At 39.2% G+C, this 20854-nt stretch overlaps 2 protein-coding genes and 1 non-coding gene across 3 annotated transcripts; all 3 read left to right on the forward strand.

Annotated features, from left to right (window-relative positions):
- The first annotated feature begins 3928 nt into the window (after positions 1–3928).
- Positions 3929–4874, forward strand: LOC124976910 (olfactory receptor 11H6-like). The gene is given in 2 exon segments (XM_047539988.1): positions 3929–4459; positions 4461–4874. Coding segments are annotated over 2 exon segments (945 nt in total).
- Positions 4875–14985: 10111 nt separating this feature from the next.
- Positions 14986–15948, forward strand: LOC124977308 (olfactory receptor 11G2). The gene has a single exon (XM_047540765.1). The coding sequence runs from the start codon at positions 15013–15015 to the stop codon at positions 15946–15948; it is 936 nt and encodes a 311-aa protein (XP_047396721.1). The 5' UTR covers positions 14986–15012.
- A 4297-nt stretch (positions 15949–20245) lies between these two features.
- On the forward strand, positions 20246–20319 carry Trnam-cau (transfer RNA methionine (anticodon CAU)). The gene has a single exon. It is a non-coding gene; the product is annotated as a tRNA-Met (tRNA).
- Positions 20320–20854: the final 535 nt, after the last annotated feature.

Genomic DNA, 20854 nt, shown 5'->3' on the forward strand with positions numbered 1-20854 from the left:
ATTTTTTTGTTCCTGTGGAAATACACACACATGCCCTCTTCCCCAAATCAAGACCGGGGAAGGTCCTTTCCATTCTCCTGATACAATACCTTTCCATAAAACTTGTGGCTTTATGTCAGTGTCAACTGCAGCATGTCGATCCACTGCTGATTTTCCTGATTTATCCAAATTTTAAAAATTTTAGGTAAAAAGGGCTATGAGTCCAGCCAATTCTAATTTGGAAATCACCTGAGTGATGCAATCTCTATCAGCAAGAAGATCTATTGCTCCTTAAACTCTACGAGGGCTGTGACAGCTGCTTCCATTTCCACCAATTGAGTCGATTTTGAGATGTAATCTGAATGATAGTATCTTGGTGAGTAACTACTGCAGCAGTACCATTAGAATAAACATTCAGGGCCTTAGGAATAGGTTGTTTTTTTTGGGGTAGAAAGGATTATGACAAGGAACCTTCTGAATTCATGATTTGACATTGTTCCCCTCTAAAGTTCTGTACATTTATGGGCCCTGTGCTCCATTTTTTAAATGATTTTGTAACATCTTGCCCTCAACATCAGTAACTAATCTGCACTTGTTAGCCCAATGTTTTCTTTTTTTACATCTTGGACATACTCTGGGCATTTTTGTGTGTACTATGACCTGGAATTGGACAATCCCTTTTAAAATGTCCTGGCTGTCCACATGAAAAACACCTTTTGGGTTTGGCCCCCATAGCTTGAGTTACTCCTTGAGTCACAGCAGCTGCTAGTACTTGGCCCTGTATAGCTGACTCATTAATATCTCTGTATATTTTTAAATAGGTATTGAGATCCTTATTTTTCCATGGTTTAATTGCTTCCCTGCACCATTTATTACCTTGTTCATATGCTAACTGTTTTATTAAAGGCATTGCTTGTTCTGAATCCCCAAACACTCTGCCTGCTGTTTGTAACAGATGATCTACAAACTCTGCATATGGTTCATTTGAGCCCTGTATAACTTTGGATAATTGCCGTTGCAAGTCCCCACGACTTTATAATGTTTTCCAAGCTCTAACTGCAGTGGTAGCTATCTAAAGATAGACCACAGGATCATACGTAATTTGTTGCTGTTGTTCAGTGTATAGTCCTTGTCCCAGTAACATATCTAGGTTTCGTTGATGGAAACCTGCAGCTGCATTTCTACGAGCCGTCTCTGCACAGAGCTCTCGATTGGTTACTTTCCACATTAGATATTGTCCACCATGCAAAACTGCTCGACACATACTCGCCCAATCACTAGGAGTCAGATTAAGTGTTGCGATGGACTCCACCATACTCATGGTAAACGGAGCGTGGGGCCCATAAGTAGTGACTGCCTCTTTAAGATTTTTACTGTTTTAAATTCTAGGGTCTGATGAAATCGCTGCCCCTGATTGTCTGCCAAGACTGGGCAGGACAGTCTTAATGGGCCTTCCACAGGGTCCCAGTGATCCCCAATCTGTTTATCACTTGGGACTCCACTGCAACATGGCAGACAAGAGTGCTTACAAAATGTCAGGTCTTCCCACCTTTTATCATAAGGGGGAGCTGAGGGGTAATTATCTCACGGTCTTTCCTGCCCTCCAGCAACTCTGCAATGTTAACTCACTTATTCTCCAGCTCCTCCCCAGTGTCTCCCTCCTCCTCAGAACTTTCTTCCTGTTTTTGGCTACTCCAGCTAACTTCCTCTTTAATCTCTTCTAGCACTTCTTCTCCTTCTTGTAATACATTTTTTATGCCTCCTTTTTGAATTATCCTTTCAGACTGATTTTGTGATATTTCTGAACCCATCTTTTGCTGCTAAATAAGTTTGATACAGGACGAAAAAAGACCACACTAACAGTAGTACAAACACACAAACAACACAAAATACACGCACTCCGGAGCTCATTTACTATCCTATTTATTTTTGTATTTCACTACCTGGCCAGCTATCCTGAGCACCTAACTGCCTTAGAGACAGGGGCTGCAGCTTACCTCGCTACTTACCGTTTGGGTTCTCGGGAAGGGAGACGAATGCAGAGTTTCCCATACAGGCCACCACTTGACGCCGTCCAGCGGAGTCAATTTGGTGCGGGAGACAAACGGGTGGTGAGACTCTTGAATTTGAAGGAGTTTATTGATGATTCAGGAACCTGGGAACAGTGGCGCTTGAGGAGAGCCAGCTTATATTCCCTCCAGGAGACGGAGGGTAGGGCCACCACTAGTTAAGCGAAGATCAGGCGAGGAGCTAGCTGTCCAATCATGGTAAAGGTCAAAACGAGCAGGCACGAGCAGGAGCACTTGGGAACACATGTGCATGCATTGTGTGCATGGACTTATTTGAATACGGCCAATGATAAAGCACCTGGGTGTGTTTATGTTAACCGACTTCCTCACTGCCAATGTGATCAAAATAACTTCTGGCTGACTGCCAGGCCCCATCTTGGCGTAGTCCGCATGGCATAGCCCCCAACAAATACCCACAGCACTTTAGACCTAGGAGGCTGTATTCACAGGCTTTAAAAAGAGTCTTCAATTGATTCACAGGCTTTAAAAAAAAGTCTTCAATTGAGATACGTTGTGACAAATTCAGAATCCCTTCCATCCTATGTGATAACCAAACTTATCCTTCAAAAGTAGAACCTGATGCAATCTGGAAAGTAGTACATTTTGTAACTAACACATTACTGAATACTATTAGCTATACATTTCTATAGTGTCTGGGGCTGTATTCTGAACCTACATTTTCCTGAATAAACATCACTCTATCATTTTCACTTTGACATTTAGGGCCAAAAGATTAATGGAAATCATACTGAAAACCAATCAACTGTTCAGATGAAACTTCTGGCAAATGAATCAGGTGATTTCATTGGCTTTGTTTTTCCTCTCTCACTAAGGAAGTCAGACCATGTCCCAAACAGAGTCTAACTCAGAGAAGGAGGTTCTCATGAGGATTCTCCCTTCACTTTCCAAACAACTCTAACCTTCCAACTGTAATAAGATTCAAGTGACAGAAGAGATGGGGAAACAAGAGAGGATTCCTGTCCAGACACATGTTCTGTGGCTCCCACCTTTGCCTCGGGACACAGAGGTGTCTGCTTGGGAGTATGGCTTTTGCCACCCTCTTCACCCACCCACAAATCAGGATACCAAAAATCTTCCAGATACCCCAGGCAGAGATCTGAAACATCTTAAATTATATCCAAATCCACTGTCTATTCTTCAATGTATAAGTGGACTTTACATAGACTAAGGTTTTACAGAAGTTATATAAAGTTAAATGATAGAACCAAACTGAAAATCATTATGTAGATGTCTGGAGAGTCAAAGGTTTCCTGAGTGAACAATGTTTGGTGAACATAGAGGTAGGATGGCACTTTTGACCCTTTCTATCTGGGTTATTTTACATACTTACACTGATAACTCCAACAGAGATGCAGAATGAAAAGTGAATTGCACAATAAGTGGTGAAATACACAAATATTTCATTGTGTAATTCATTACCTTTCTATCTCCTCTTCCTCTTGTGATGCCTATAATATGTGTATCAGAAAATACATATAATTATTATTGAGGATCTTTTTTATGGCATTCTTCAGAAACAAACATATAACTTTAACATCTCCTACACAAGTTGTATTTATTGTCATTAACCATTTCAAGTTGCTTAGTGTATAAGACGCTATCTTTGTGAGAAAATTCTGAAAGAGAAATGAAACAGAGTGCAAGAGTTCAGAGTCTGATAGAAAAGTGTTCTCACAAAGTTTGACAGTTGTCAGAGTGTAGCTTTCAGAATATTTGTATGCTGTTTACTTAATACAATAATAAAATCTGAGGAATTTACAATCTCAAAATAAAAGGGGAAAAAAAGGGAACATCTCAGAGGTTTAGGAAATGAGGTTATATGTGACATTGCCATTTTTCTTCTCTGCCCTTAGGAAGCCATGAATGCATCAGGAGCCAACATGGTGACTGAATTCATACTCCTGAGTTTTTCCTGCTCCAGAGAGATCCAGGTCCTCCTCTTCATCCTGTTCCTTGTGTCCTACATCCTGACACTGATGGGAAATGGGGCCATCGTCTATGCAGTGAAGCTGGACCATAAGCTCCACACCCCTATGTACCTCCTGCTAGCCAACTTCTCATTCCTGGAAATCTGTTACATCAACACCACTGTCCCAAATATGTTACAAAACTTCCTGTCTGAGACCAAAACCATCTCTTTCACAGCCTGCTTCCTGCAATTCTACTTCTTCTTCTCCTTGGGCACCAACGAGACCTTCCTATTGCCCCTTATGGCTTTTGACCGATACTTGGCCATCTGTCGGCCTCTGCATTATCCCACCATCATGAACAATCGTCTCTGCACAGTCTTGGTGGTCCTCTGCTGGGTGACAGCCTTCCTCTGCTATCCAGTGCCTATCTATTTTATCACTCAACTCCCCTTTTGTGGTCCCAATACCATTGACCACTTTAGTCTGTGACCCCGGTCCTCTTCTGGCCCTGTCCTGTGTTCCTGCCCCTGGAATTGAGCTTTCTTGTTCCTTGTTGAGTTCAATCATTATCTTCATCACTCTCTTCTTCATCCTCGCATCCTACACCCTGGTCCTCAGAGCAGTGTTTCGTGTCCCCTCAGCTGCTGGAAGACGCAAGGCTTTCTCCACCTGTGGGTCTCACCTAGTTGTGGTGTCTCTCTTCTATGCAACACTCATGGTGATGTACATCAGCCCAAACTCTGGAAATCCAGCTGGGACACAGAAGATTGTAACCTTGATCTACTCCTCAGTGACCCCACTTATAAACCCACTCATCTACAGTCTCCGGAACAAAGACATGAAGGAAGCCTTGAGAAAAATTAAGATACTCACAAAAATTAGTCAAAATTCATGAGAGCTCATGAGTGGATCATGTTTTCTCCCCATTTGCTTTCCCCCATTTACATCTGTGGATGACAAACGTGGCTTTATTTTTTTGCATTTAGAGACGAAGTCTCAAATTCTTCAATTTCTGGCTGTGATGGACAAGAACATGCCAGTTGAAGTACACATCACCTTCAAATGAAGATTTGGTAGAAGGTAATTTGAAATAAATGTCCCCAATGCCTCTATTTAGACTCTTTCACCCTAAGCGCCAATAACTGCTTGCCCATTTTTCTGAAATCACTCACCTAATCCTTGTTCTCACACTTTTTGACCTTTTAGATGCATTCATATTTCATTCTTGCACTTAGCTTTCCTGTTCTAATATTCTGTGTTCTACTCCTAATGGAAGAGTGGAGAATTCCTTTTTGTCTCAGATGAAAGAAAATTGGTGCTTATCAGTAAATCATAACTGAGCCAAAATTTTTATTTGACCTCTAAATAACTAGCAATAATCTAAAGCACTGTCTCCCAAACCTATCTGATTCATAATTACTTCAGCACTGTCTTAAAGGATAGATTTTCAGGATTGTCTCCAAATTTCCTGAGTCAGAATCTTTGAAATAGACCCTGGAAATACTGACTAACTTTACTCAGTTGTTTCTGATTCATCAAGACTTGTACCAGCCCAGAGACTGTTAGAGCCACCATTTTGAATAATATATGACATAGGCAAAAAAAAAAAAAAACATATCTTTTATTAGTTGAGAGAAGTGAAAAAAGATACAGTGAGCTCCACAGGTGTCTCAAACATTCATGTTGGTAAAAGTAGCACATTTTTTCCTAACTTGACTTTCAAGTCCTCTATTTATAACATAAGCTTTAAGTTACATTATTCTTAGTTCTTATTGCTTATGCAAAATAATTAATATACCTAGGAATAGGTTTACATTTTAAAAGAAGATTGGTATGTAGTGGATCACACCTTTGGGTTGATTTGAAGTGAAGGAAAGTTGAGCAAATAACCCAGTAAAGGTAGAAGTAAACACAGACCAAAAAAAAAAAAAAAAAACAGTGTTTCTAAGATGACAAGATGAAGACAGAGACAGCGGAAGTTGATGATCTCTCCAGGAGATTTTTCCCAAATATTTGGTCAAAAATAAATTGATCAGTTGACATCTGGAGTTGATGTACCTTGTTTATTCATTCAATAAATAATCATATGCCCTGTGACATGCACTGGAATGACATCAATGTAGAAGGTAAAGACCTTGCCTTTGTAAAACTCACATTCTACTGAGGGAGAGAGATTACAAATAGGTAAATGCATAACTGTAATTCTAGTAGTCGTACATAGTAGAAAAAGACTAAGGAAAGTATACGCATGAAAAATGTCAGGATAGGATAGCCAGCAATTTTGACAGGATGGTTATAGAAAATTCTGTAAGGAGGTGATATTTCAAAGTGAATAAGGAGGTGATATTTCAAAGTGAAGGAAGAAGCCATGCAAAGATTTCAGGGAATTAAGTTCCAAGCAAGGACAGGTGTAGTTTCCATTTTCAAAGATTAAGAAAAGGTCAGTTTGGGCAATACAGAGGGAAATGGTTTGTGAGGCTAACGAGGTAGGCAAGATCAGACAGTATGACCTTTTGGGTCATTTTAATGAACCGTTGGGTAGTCTGATTCACTATACACTAAGAGGAAGCCTGAATGAGAATCCCACTATTTGCTCAAACTCTCAGAAACTTGGAACTAATTTATTTACATGTGTAATTTTACATAACTTTATTTCATTAGATTTTACCTCAATCTATCAAAGAGGTAGTCAACAAAATATATATATATATATATATACAAAAAAATAAGAGAAAATAAATTTTAAAATATAAAATGAATTTTTGCAGATTGTATGTTATGCTGTTATTAATGTCAATTCCCAAAGGTATTATAAACTCCTATTTTCTTTTTTAATTGAATTTATTGTTTAATTGACATATAAAAGCATAAATTACACATACTAATGGGGTGCCATGTGATCCTTCCATATGTGTGAACATGTCTAATGTTTAAATCAGATTATACATAATCTATATCCTCATATCTTAATTATTTATTTATGGTAAAAATGTTTGGATTCCTTTCTTTTAGCTTTCAAAATACACAGCACATCATCATTATCTGTAGTCACCCTACTGTACAATAACACAGCAGAACTTATTGCTCCTAACTGGGACTGAGTACCCTTTAATGAATCTTCCCCCCAATTTTTGCAACCCCTGCTCTCCTCAGGCTCTGACACCCACCACTCTATTCTCAAAGTCTATGCAATCAACTTTTAGATTCCACACATGAGTGAGATCCTGTAGTGCTGGTCTTCTCACACTTGGTGCATTTCACTTAACATAATGATCTCCACTTCTATCTAGACTGTTGCAAATGATATCTTGCTTTTGTGGCTAAATAACATTCTATTTTGCAAATACACTACATTTTCTGCCCAGGACTTCCCAGCTACATGGTTTCCCCTACTCTGGTGATATATTTTCTTCTCCTTCTCTCTCACCTATCACTTTTGCTTTTGTTCTTGCTTCCATATTATTCCTGAAATAAATGCTAACTTGTATTTAAAAATATACTACATTTTCTTTATTCATAAATTGATGAATACTTAAGTTGTTTTCATTTCCTGGTTATTGTGAATAGTGCTACAATAAACAGGAGTACAGATATCTCTTTGACATACTGATTTTATTTCCTTTGAATATATACCCTCGGGGGGGATTGAAAGATAACATGGTACTTCAAGTTTTTAAGTTTTTGAGGAACCTCCATAGTATTTTCCATAAGAGTACTAATTTACATCACCACAAATAATGTGCAAAGGTATGAACTTCTTTCACAGCTAAGTGAGAAAGTTGAAAACATCTTTTATACGATAATCATTAACTATAACAAGAAAACAAATGTGTTCCTCAGGAGAAACTAAATTTTTATAGGCTGCTAGTTTTAAAATATTTTATTTCATGGGAATTGATACTACATAAACAAATGAGTGAAAGGTTGTCTTCAAAAATATTATAATGTCTTATATAGAGAGATTATATAAAAAGAGTGCAAGAGAAAGAGACACAGAGATGGAGAGAAAGAGAGTTGCTTCTAATGGCATTCCTCCATAGAATTCAAAAAGATTGTGTAGAAGGGCAACTTATCAAGCAATACTTCCCAGATTTATGAATTATTATCCAAATATGAGTCTCTGTTGATCTTTTTAAATCCAGTAGTACAACCCAAAATGTCCTAAGAATAAAATTAAAAGTTACCTACATGTTCATCCAAGTCATCATTTCAAAGGTTCATGATTACTTAATCATGAGTTGCAGCAAGAAGCTGCCATCTATGAACCAGAAAGTGAGCCCTCCCCAGGCCCAGCATCTGCTGTCACTTACTGGATCTTAGACTTCAGAACTGTAAGCTACAAATTTTCGTTGTTTGTAAGTCACCCAGTTTATGTAACTTGTTACAGTATCCCACATGGTCTAAGACACAGGAAGTTCTCAACTAACAATTGCAATGAAAGTTCAGGGAAAAATTTCTCTAAGAACTGGGTTTTTTGAAATTTGATGTTATTCTCCCATAAACACATCATTAGATTGTATTTCATACCTAAGTTGACACATAAAAATCTAAATAACATGTAACATGCCCATACATCTGAAATTATATTCTAACCAACATCCATTCCAGATACAAGTTCTTAGCAAACTGAGGATAAACAGATAATGTACACATTCTACAAACATGGAGTTTAACTTCTCATTCTTGTGTTGTACATGATGTGGAGTTACACTGGTCATGTGTTCATACATGAACATAGGAAAGTAATGTCCAACGGAAAGACATCATTAAGAGAATGAAAAGACAAGCCACAAACAGGGAAAAAATGTTCCAAAATTTGTTGAAGGACTTGCATCCAGAATATATAAAGAACACTCAAATATGGGTAATGAGAAAATATACCTTGTCATTGACATATGACTAGTTAAATACATACATGTTTGTCTCCGTTATATAAAAATATTAGTCAACATTATAAAAGAAGGGAATTTTGCCACTTGCAACAATATATTAAACTTGAAGGACACTATGATAGGTGAAATAAACCACACAGGGAAAGTAAAATACAACCTGGTCTCTCTTATATATGGCATAAAAAATGGGCGGAATATATAGAAAGACAGTAGAACAGTGGTTCCAGAGGCAATGGAGGTGCAGCAACAGAGATATGACAAAGGGTACCCACTGCAATTATCAAGGATGAATATGTCCAGAGATTCATGCATATCATGGGGCTAATTAATAATATTTTATCATATAATGGAAATTTTTTCTTTTTCAATTATTTTAGTTATGATACAACACCAGGATATACCTAGACATAATCACAAAAGCATGGACCCCAACATGCTAGGATTCATTCCCAGCACTTCCCTCTCAGTCCCCTCCCTCCCTCCACTCCACTGATCCTTCTTCAATCCATTTATAGTTTACTTTTTTTTTTAATTAGTGTCCTGTAAATACACCTGATGCCAGAAACCACTTCTAAGATGATAGATTTTAGGTGCTCTGGTCACACGCACAAAAAAGTAACTGTGTAAGATGATGGATATGTTCCTTGGCTTGACTTTAGTTGTCATTTAACTCTGCATGTGTACATAAAAACATGTTGCACACCTTAAATATATATAAGGGGGAAAAGACAACAAACAGCTTAATTTAAAATGGGCAAAATATTTGAACAGACATTCAATGGAAGATAAACACATAGCAAATAAATAAAAATAAAAACATGTTCATTATCAGTAGTCATTAGGGAAATACAAATTAAAACCACAATGAGACATCAGTACAGACACTCTAGAATGACCAAATTAAAAGGACTGACAACATAAGTATTGTCAATAATATAAAAGGATTAGAGTTCTCATACGCTGCTGATGGAAATTTCAAATGATGCAATAACTCTGGAAAACAGTTTGGAAGTTTCTTAAAAAGTTAAGCATGCATCTACCATTTGATATAGTTATTTACACTATAAGTATACACCCTAGCTATTTACACTCCTAGCTATTTACACAAGACAAAGAAATAAAACTTAATACAAAGATTTGTACACAAAAGTTACTAGCAGTTTTATTTATAACAACTAAAAACTAGAAACAATTCAAATATACATCAGATCCCTTGACTGAGTTTGTATCCTGTGAGATTGTTTATGCTCAATAAAAGAATAACACAGCCCAGCTGTGAGTGTCAGACAAGCTGAAATACCTCTAAGGCCTCTCTGTGAATGGTGTCTGGGGTTGCTTTTTCCCCCATAAGAGTTGTAAGATTATCCTTGGCCACATGGTAAGCATACTTAAATGAGTTACAGATAGTATTATTCTTTGGTTGATTAGTAAATTAATCAAATGATTGATTTATCAATATTTCATTATACCTGTGAGAAGTTTGAAGTAAGCAGAAAGATACTATATTTTAACTTACACAGGAAAAAAAAGGAAATTAAGGCATGCCTCAAAGGAAGAAAATAATAAGCACGGAGCTGTCTCCTGACACTCTTTTCCTCTGAGAATCAATAAATGGATCCTCAAGGATCAGGAGAAATAGACTAACTTACTTCCTGATGGGCTCTGCTTATTAATCCTCCACTCTTCAGTCGACTAAATGAAGGATACACATCACAATAACCACTTTGTCTCTCCCCCTGGTTATGGCTAAAAAGACCATCACTGCTCTCAAAGAAAATAAAAAGGAAACTTCTGAGAGGATTCAGTTTGGGATTCTCTCTACTGACACAGGTAACAAAATGATGCCGTGTTTAGAAGAGTAAAAAAATAATCATACAGTTGCAGAATCTAGGAGTCTTTCTGAAATTTTTTTATGCATTCTATTTAGTTATACTTGATAGCAGAATGTATTTCAATTCATTGTGCACAAATGGAGTACAAATTTCCATTTCTCTGATTGTACTCACGTAGAGTCACACCATTTGTTCAGTCGTACTGTACATGGGGTAATGATGTCCATCGCATTCCACCATCTTTCCCATCCCCTGCCCCCTCCCCGCTTCATTCCCCTCTGCCCAATCCAAAGTGCCTCCACAGAATCTAGAGTCTTAACCCACAGTTCCCTGAATTTACTATGGTCGCAACACATACAACCAATATTTCTTAAACTCTTTTTTTCTTCTTTTTTTGTCAACGCTAGGGATTAATCCCAGGGGTGTTCTACATCTGAGCTACACCCCAGCTCCCTTTTATTTCATTTTTGGGACAGGGTCTCACTACGTTGCCCAGGCTGACCTTGTACTTGCCATCCAGCCACCCCAGGCCTCCCAGTAGCTGGGATTATAGTCATGCACCAGTGAGTCTGGTTCCTTAAACCCTTACTGGTCAGACACTGGTCAAGGTACTTCCACACACACTTTCTTTTTCAGAATCTTTATGATAGCCCCCTTTACAAGACATAATTATGCCCTCTTTTATTAGTGCATTGCAATAACATAATATTGGGATTCATCATGCCATATTTAACACACACATAACATAATTTGATTAGATTCATTCCCCGTACCTTCCCCTTCCCTCTCCTCCTTCCCTGAGTCTCTTGCTCTTCTCTACTGATCGTCCTTCTCTTCATATTATTGTATTATTATCTTGATTAGTGCATTAAAATCACAAATGTAAACAGATTCAGTGTGATATATTTGTGCATGGACATAATTATGCCTATTTTATACCTAAATACACAAAGCATTAACTTCCTGCGACTGGTAAAGAAAACTGTCGTCTCTAAATTCAGGCTTTTCAGTTAAACACAGCTACCCAACACTTGTCCCAATCTGGACAAGGTTCCTTTCTTTTCGTAAGTATTTTCTAGAAACCGATTGCCCAGAGTCACTGACACAGTCGTCCCTTTGCTGAATCTGTGCAAACTAGTTGCGGGAGAAAACTGCATTGTCATGAGTCTTCTCTGGACTGACTGTAGATGGAGCGCCCACAGAGTCAGGTACTAAGACTTTTACTCTACTGAAATTGGGGGGAAATTAGGATATCCAGGATATGCCTTCCTCGCACACCATGTATGACACAGTCTGCTTCACTCAGGCATAGTCCATCTCAACCTTTCTGGGATTGACTGTTTAGCAAGTAGGCAAAACTCCCTTGCCATAAAAAAAAAAAAAAAAAAAAAAAAAAAAAGGCAATTGTGGTTGTTAGTCTATAGTCGAGGCTGCCTGGGTCCCTAAATACAATGTTGTACCCATGTTCACAGCATCCTGTGTAGCAGATGCACAGTGAATTGGTTAGACATTTTTTGGTTTGGTTTGTTTTTTCTGCAGTTCTAAGCATGGAACCCTGGACATCACACATACTAGGCAAGTGCTCTATCACTGAGCTCCAGCTCCAGCATGGACTCTTGTTTTAAGTACTTTGGGGTTTGGGGGTTTTTGTTTCATTTTTGGTTTTGGTTTTGGTTTTGGTTTGGTTTTGGTTTTTTGGGATAGCTCCTGCTCTGACTTGTGACAGGTAAACATCATAGTTTCTTCTTCACAGAGAGAATAAGTAACAAAAGATGAGGAGCAATGCTATCTGGCTGAATATGTCAGGTTGAGCATAAAATGGCATTGGTCCACCCAGAATGGTTTACACATCTTTTCTGTTTAAATAGTTGTGTGAGATTTTTCTGACACAGAATTACTCTGAGAGAAAGGGATTTTATTCAAAGGTGTAACATAATTGTTTTCTTAGTAAAGAGTAATCTACTGCTACTTGAAATGTAGTAGATCAAAAATAGGAGGGGGGGACTCTGTCAGGATGCTACTGCAGAAATTTTGGGGAAAGAGTGATGATCTGAATTTAGGACAACAGTGGGAAATAAAAAGAGAAGTGAAGGAGTCATATTTTAGTAACAGAAGCAGCAAGACCTGCCAGTGAATTGGATAAGAAAAAGAAACCTTATAACAGTTATTGGTACTAGGAATGTATCTCAGTGGTAGTGCAAGTGCCAAGCATCTATAAAGCTCTGGACTCAATCCCCAGCACTGCAAAAAACAAAAAAATAAAATAAAAAGAAGAGCAAAGGAGAGAAGTTTTTAAACATTAACAAAATCATTTGGTAACAGAAAAAAAAATTGAAATAATGAGCAAAGTGATCCAAGATGGCAGACTAGAGGGAGGCTGTGTTCTTGTCACCCCATAACTCGGGTTTCAAGCAGAGAATATCTGCTTCTCAGTGAGGCAGTTTTTGCTGCTTATTGATCCCCTGCTGTGTACCCCATTTGTCTACTGTGATCACCTGCAGTCTGCCAGCATATCAACTACTTTTTGAGTGCAGATTGCTCACTGTCAGGCACCTATCATCCACCATTTGCCTGCCTCTTGCCTGCCCTTTGCCTGCCTTTCACCTTCCCACCACCCGAGGTTCACCTGCCGCTAATCAGACAGCAGCCAGCAGACGCACCGCAGACTGCCAGTGGATCACCAGCTGCCTGCTGTTGCCTGGAAGTCCACTGTCACAGTACCTGCAGGTTTGGTTACGCGTGGCTGCCACTATTTTGAGAGAACAGCCAGGACCTGTAACCCCTCCTGACAGACTGAGCCCCGTCTCCAGGACCCCTCAGCCCGTAGGGACCCCCAGACTGACTGACTGCTCCCTGCTGCCAGGACCCTGACCAAATGACTGCGCCCCACCTCCAGGATCCCTCAAACAGATCGACCACACCCGGCCTCCAGGATCTCCAGCCGACCACGCCCATACCCTGAGCTGCTCCTAATGAGTCAATTCAAAGGACTCTTTCATGGTAGAGGCCTATGGGGAAGCAGCAGGTACAGTGAGGAAACACCTGGTTTAAATCACAGGTTGATCACAAGGCTCATCAAGATGAACTTCCCGGGGAACTGTAAGTTACATCCTGCATTCAAGTGTTCTCCTAAACCAGGCTTGGGGACAATTTTCTTTCTCACTCCTGGAATAGTCTCTTTTGACATTGGAACAGATTTTTATATAAACATCTACTCTGAAAAAAAAATTTACTGCCAAGGAGAGAGGTACCCAGCAGACATCCCCAGAGGAAAGAAAAGGAATACACATTTGGTTTATAAATTATACAGAAAAACAAGGAGACAACCACCATAAGGAAAGAAGAGTATCAAAACTGGAGCAGAGAAGCAGAGATAATGATTGGCATGGAGCATGAGGGGAGAGTCCAGGTATAAGTGACATGCTGGTTTTTGACCTCAGTGGTAGTTACAGTGGTGTTTTCTTTTCTTTTTTTTTTTTTTTTCTAAGCTGGGTAAATATAATTGAGGTTAACAGGACATTTGAAGGCCAAGGAGAATCTCTGTTACAACCCAGTTTCAAAAACCACCATAGATCAACACTCTACAGGTATATATTAAAGGCTCTTCATATGCAGAATAATATTTACTAATTATTATTATTATTTACTAATTATCATTATTATTAATAATAATATTTAATATTCACATATTAAAATACAGCATGGGACATGGTCCTAGCCACAAAGGTTATCAATCTACTTGGAAAATAATAGCAGTCCATTATAAATATCTGAGAAACAAAAATATCATTAAAAAATGTACAGAGTGGAATGGTGGATGCATGAGAATTGCTGTTACCAGTAAGAATCTAATATGTGTAAAGTAAATTGGGAAAACCAGAAACTTTGGAGACAGACAGGACTCAGCTAAAATATCAACTAAATTACTAGCTACATGATATTGAGTAATATATCTAAGCTCTAATCTCCGTTTCCACACCTCTGGTAATGTTCATTTATAACTCATAGGGTTGTGAGAATTAAATCAGATAATACAGAGTCATTAAGCTGTATTTTTAGATATTATGTACATTCCATCCATATACTAACAAAGAAACTTCTGTGTCTATCCACTGATATTCACTGACTTCTAGTGTCTCTTACAGACCAACAACAATAATCCAACAGCACAGTATTTCAAGATTAGAGGAAAAAGCTGCCTATTGCTGTATAAATGTTTACTGCATATGACTTAAAAACATATCTGGATTATAATTTGTCTCTGCACTGTTGTTTGGTAATTGCAGGTGCTGTCACAGCTCACAGACACATGAAATCCTTCAGCTCCCCCAGCAACTCCAGCACCATCACTGGCTTCATCCTCCTGGGCTTCCCTGGGCCCAGGGAGGAGCAGATCCTCCTCTTTGTGCTCTTCTCCACTGTCTACCTCCTGACCCTCATGGGCAATGGTTCCATCATCTGTGCTGTGCACTGGGATCAGAGACTCCACACCCCCATGTACCTCCTGCTGGCCAACTTCTCCTTCCTGGAGATCTGGTATGTCACCTCCACGGTCCCCAACATGCTGGCCAACTTCCTGTCTGACACCAAGGCCATCTCCTTCTCTGGGTGCTTCCTCCAGTTCTATTTCTTCTTCTCCTTGGGCTCTGCAGAATGCTTTTTCCTGGCAGTTATGGCATTTGATCGGTACCTGGCCATCTGCAGGCCCCTACATTATCCAACCATCATGACCAGACGTCTCTGCACCAAACTTGTGGTCAGCTGCTGGGTTCTTGGTTTTCTCTGGTTCTTGGTTCCCATCATCATCATTTCCCAAATGTCATTCTGTGGGTCCAGGACTATTGACCACTTCCTGTGTGACCCAGGTCCTCTTCTAGCACTCACTTGCAAAAGAGCTCCATTGATAGAGCTTGTCTTCTCCACTTTAAGTCCTCTGCCTCTTGTTATCCCCTTTCTCTTCATCATGGGGTCTTATGTCCTCGTCCTCAAAGCTGTATTGAAGGTCCCATCAGCAGCTGGAAAAAGAAAGGCCTTCTCCACCTGTGGGTCTCACCTGGCTGTGGTCTCACTCTTCTATGGCTCAGTACTGGTTATGTATGGGAGCCCAACATCTGAGCATGAAGCTGGGATGCAGAAGATTGTGACTCTGTTTTATTCTGTTTTGACCCCACTCCTTAACCCTGTGATATATAGTCTTAGGAACAAAGATATGAAAAAAGCTCTGCAGAAATTTCTGGGAACATAAAAAGTATTAATCAAAAACACCCTGGGTAATAAACGTGTATTTAACTTTTATAGATTTTTTAATTTGTATTTATTCAGATAATTATTCATCTTAGTATTGACCCAAACCTGTAATACCTAAGGCATAGTTCTGTTATTTCTTGATTCTTGATATTTGTTCAGCTTCTTAGCTGACTTAATTTTTTTAACCAAATGCTGAACTGTATTTTAAACATTACAGAGGCAATGGACATAGTAACTCCAATCCTTATAACAAATACAGTAGAGTCATATTATTTGGATTCCACTTAAGGATTGTTTTCAGGTGTTTTTAAAATGAACTGTTTGGCCAGGTGCAGTGGTGCATGCCTATAATCCCAGCAGCTCAGGAGGCTGCAGCCAGAGGATCCAGAGTTCAAAGCCAGCCTCAGCAAAAGCGAGGCCCTAAGCAACTCAGTGAGACCCTGTCTCTAAATAAATACAAAATAGACCTGAGGATGTGGCTCTGTGGTCAAGTGCCCCTGAGTTCAATCCCCAGTAAATCACCCCAATGAAAATGAACTAGTTTGGGTCTTACACCTAAGTTATTGCCCTTACTCTAGGAACATAGCCTTTCTGGGATTCAGTTACAAGCCTGGACTGTTTACACAGCCACAACCTTAGCAGGTTTTGACTCCTTGAACTCTCTGATTCCACAACTGTGTTGCGTTTAGACTCCCACCTCTATCTTCTACCAAATTTCTTGAAATCTCATTTTATAAATAAGCAACATAGAAATCAAAAAAGACCTTGAAGGAAAATTGCATCATGCTTTGGGCCTCACTTCTCTGTAATTCTCTCTAGGATTTCTATCTCAACCACCAGCTGCTTTGACAGCTACAAATTCCAAATGCTCTGGATCTGCTTGGTTCAGAGAAACTACTGCTTTCTCCTCAAGCTTTATTCCTCTCCCATTATTTCCCATGTTCTTCCACCTCTGCATATGCCCCTTACCCAGTGAATTGTCACATGTTCTTAGGAGGAAACATGTGGCAAATGTAGAACTCACCCGCTGGTTCTTCCATTTGTCTCGGAATTCTAGACCCTGAAGTCTTGATTGATTGCCTTATATATTTTGACCAGATTTTACAGTTACTTTTTTTTTACTGTAAACAAAAGGGATACATGTTGTTTCTCTGTTTGTACATGGAGTAAAGGCATGCCATTGTGTAATCATAAATTTACATAGGGTGATGTTGGTTGATTCATTCTGTTATTTTTCCCCTTCCCCCCACCCCTCCCATCCCACTTTCTTCTATACAGTCCTTCCTTCCCCCATTCTTGCCCCCCTCCCTAACCCTCACCCTAACCCTAAACCTAACCTACAACTAACCCCTCCCACCTCCCATTATGTGTCATTATCCGCTTATCAGTGAGATCATTCATCCTTTGGTTTTTGAGATTGGCTTATCTCACTTACCATGATATTCTCCAACTTCATCCATTGGCCAGCAAATGCCATAATTTTATCATTCTTTATGGCTGAGTAATATTCCATTCTATATATTATACCACAGTTTCTTTCTCCATTCATCAACTGAAGGACATCTAGGTTGGTTCCACAGTCTGGCTATTGTGAATGGAGCAGCTATGAACAGTGATGTGGCTGTATCTCTTTAGTATGCTGATTTTAAGTCCTTTGGGTATAGGCCGAGGAGTGGGATAGCTGGGTCGAATGATGGTTCCATTCCAAGCTTTCTGAGGAATCTCCATACTGCTTTCCAGAGTGGCTGCACTAATTTGCAACCCCACCAGCAATGTATGAGTGTGCCTTTCTCCCCACATCCTCACCAACACCTATTGTTGCTTGTGTTCTTGACCCAGCTATCCCACTCCTTGGCCTATACCCAAAGGACTTACAATCAGCATACTACAGAGATACAGCCACATCACTGTTCATAGCAGCTCAATTCACAATAGCCAGATTGTGGAACCAACCTAGATGTCCTTCAATTGATGAATGAAGAAAGAAACTGTGGTATAAATATATACAATGGAATATTACTCAGCCATAAAGAATGACAAAATTATGGCATTTGCAGGCAAATGGATGAAATTGGAGAATATCATTCTAAGTGAGATAAGCCAATCTCAAAAAACCAAAGGACGAATGATCTCGCTGATAAGCAGATGATGACACATAATGGGAGGTGGGAGGGGTTAGTGTTAGGGTTAGGTTTAGGGTTAGGGTTAGGGTTAGGGAGGGAGGCAAGAATGGAGGAAGGAAGGACTGTATAGAGGGAAAAGAGGGGTGGGAGGGGTTGGGGGGGAAGGGAAAAATAACAGAATGAATCAAACAACATCACCCTATGTAAATTTATGATTACACAATGGCATGCCTTTACTCCATGTACAAACAGAGAAACAACATGTATCCCTTTTGTTTACAGTAAAAAAAAAAAGTAACTGTAAAATCTGGTCAAATATATAAGGCAATCAATCAAGACTTCAGGGTCTAGAATTCCGAGACAAATGGAAGAACCAGCGGGTGAGTTCTACATTTGCCACATGTTTCCTCCTAAGAACATGTGACAGTTCACTGGGTAAGGGGCATATGCAGAGGTGGAAGAACATGGGAAATAATGGGAGAGGAATAAAGATTGAGGAGAAAGCAGTAGTTTCTCTGAACCAAGCAGATCCAGAGCATTTGGAATTTGTAGCTGTCAAAGCAGCTGGTGCTTTGACAAATGCAAATCAAAACTCCCCTAAGATTCTATCTCACCCCAATTAGTGCAACACTCTGGAAAGCAGTATGGAGATTCCTCAGGAAGCTTGGAATGGAACCACCATTTGACCCAGCTATCCCACTCCTCGGCCTATACCCAGAGGACTTAAAATCAGCATACTACAGAGATACAGCCACATCAATGTTCATAGCTGCTCAATTCACAATAGCCAGATTGTGGAACCAACCTAGATGCCCTTCAGTTGATGAATGGATAAAGAAACTGTGGCATATATATACAATGGAATATTACTCAGCCATAAAGAATAATAAAATTATGGCATTTGCAGGCAAATGGATGAAATTGGAGAATATCATTCTAAGTGAGATAAGCCAATCTCAAAAAACCAAAGGACGAATGATCTCGCTGATAAGCGGATGATGACATATAATGGGGGATGGGAGGGGTTAGCATTGGGGTTAGGGTTAGTTTTAGGATAAGGGTTAGGGAGGGGGACAAGAATGGAGGAAGGAAGGACTGTATAGAGGGAAAAGAGTGGTGGGTGAGGAGTGGGGGAAGGGGGAAAATGTGACAGAATGAATCAAACAACATTGCCCTGTGTAAATTTATGATTACATGAATGGTATGCCTTTACTCCATGTACAGAGAATCAAAATGTATCCCATTTGTTTACAATAAAAAAAATGAAAATAAAAAAAAAGAATCAGGGAGGACAAAAGTACTATACAGATTCAATGCAATTCCAATTAAAATCCCAATGACGTACCTCACAGAAATAGAGAAAGCAATCATGAAATTCATTTGGAAGAATAAAAGATCCAAAATAGCCAAAGCAATCCTTAGCAGGAAATGAGAAGCAGGAGTTATCATAATTCCAGACCTTAAACTATACTACAGAGCAATAGTAACAAAATCAGCATGGTATTGGCACCAAAGTAGACAGGTAGACCAATGGTACAGAATAGAAGACACAAAGACAAACCCACATAAATACAGTGATCTCATATTAGATAAAGGAGCCAAAAACATTCACTGGAGAAAGATAGCCTCTTCAACAAATGGTGCTGGGAAAACTGGAAATTCATATGTAATAAAATGAAATTAGATTCCCATCTCTCACCCTGCACAAAACTCAACTCTAAGTAGATCAAGAACCTAGGCATTAGACCAGAGACCCTGCACCTACTAGAAGAAAGAGTAGGCCCAAATCTCCATCATGTTGGCTTAGGAACCAAATTCCTCAACAAGACTCCTAAAGTGCAAGAAGTAAAATCAAGAATCAATAAGTGGGATTGTTTCAAACACAAAGCTTCTTTTCAGCAAAAGAAACAATCAAGAATATGAAGAGAGAGCCTACAGAATGGGAGAAAATCTGTTCCACCTGCACCTCAGATAGAGAACTAATCTCCAGGATATATAAAGAACTCAAAAAACTTAATACCAAAATAATAATAATAACCCAATCAATAAATGGGCAAAGGAACTGAACAGGCACTTCACAGAAGAAGAAATATGAATGGTCAACAAATATATAAAAAGAAGTTCAACATCACTAGCAATTAGAGAAATGCAAATTAAAACTACACTGAGGGCTGGGGACATAGCTCAGTTGGTAGAGTGCTTGCCTCATAAGCACGAGGCCCTGGGTTCAATCCCCAGCACCACAAAAAAAAAAAAAAAAAAGAAGAATAGGAAAACTACAAAGAGATTCCATCTCACTCCAGTCAGAATGGCAATTATCAAGAATACAAGTAACAATAAATGTTGGTGAGGATGTGGGGGAAAAGGTACATGCACACATTGCTGGTGGGAATGCAAATCGGTGCAACCAGTATGGAAAGCAGTATGGAGATTCCCCAGAAAATTTGGAATGGAACCACCATTAGACCCAGTTATCCCATTCCTTGGCCTATATCCAAAGGACTTAAAATCAGTATACTATAGTGATGTGACCACACATCAATATTCACAGCAGCTCAGTTCACAATGGCTAAGCTATGGAACCAACCTAGGTTCCCTTTAACAGATGAATGGGCTAAAAAAATGTGGTGTATACATACAATGAAATATTACTCAGTTTTAAAGAAGAATGAAATTCTGTAATTTGTTGGTAAATGGATGGATCTGGAGACTATCATGCTAAATGAAATAAGCCAATCCCCAAAACTCAAAGATGAAATGTTCTCTCTAATATGTGGATGC

The sequence above is a fragment of the Sciurus carolinensis genome, chromosome 2 (assembly GCF_902686445.1).
Source record: "Sciurus carolinensis chromosome 2, mSciCar1.2, whole genome shotgun sequence".
NCBI lineage: Eukaryota > Metazoa > Chordata > Mammalia > Rodentia > Sciuridae > Sciurus > Sciurus carolinensis.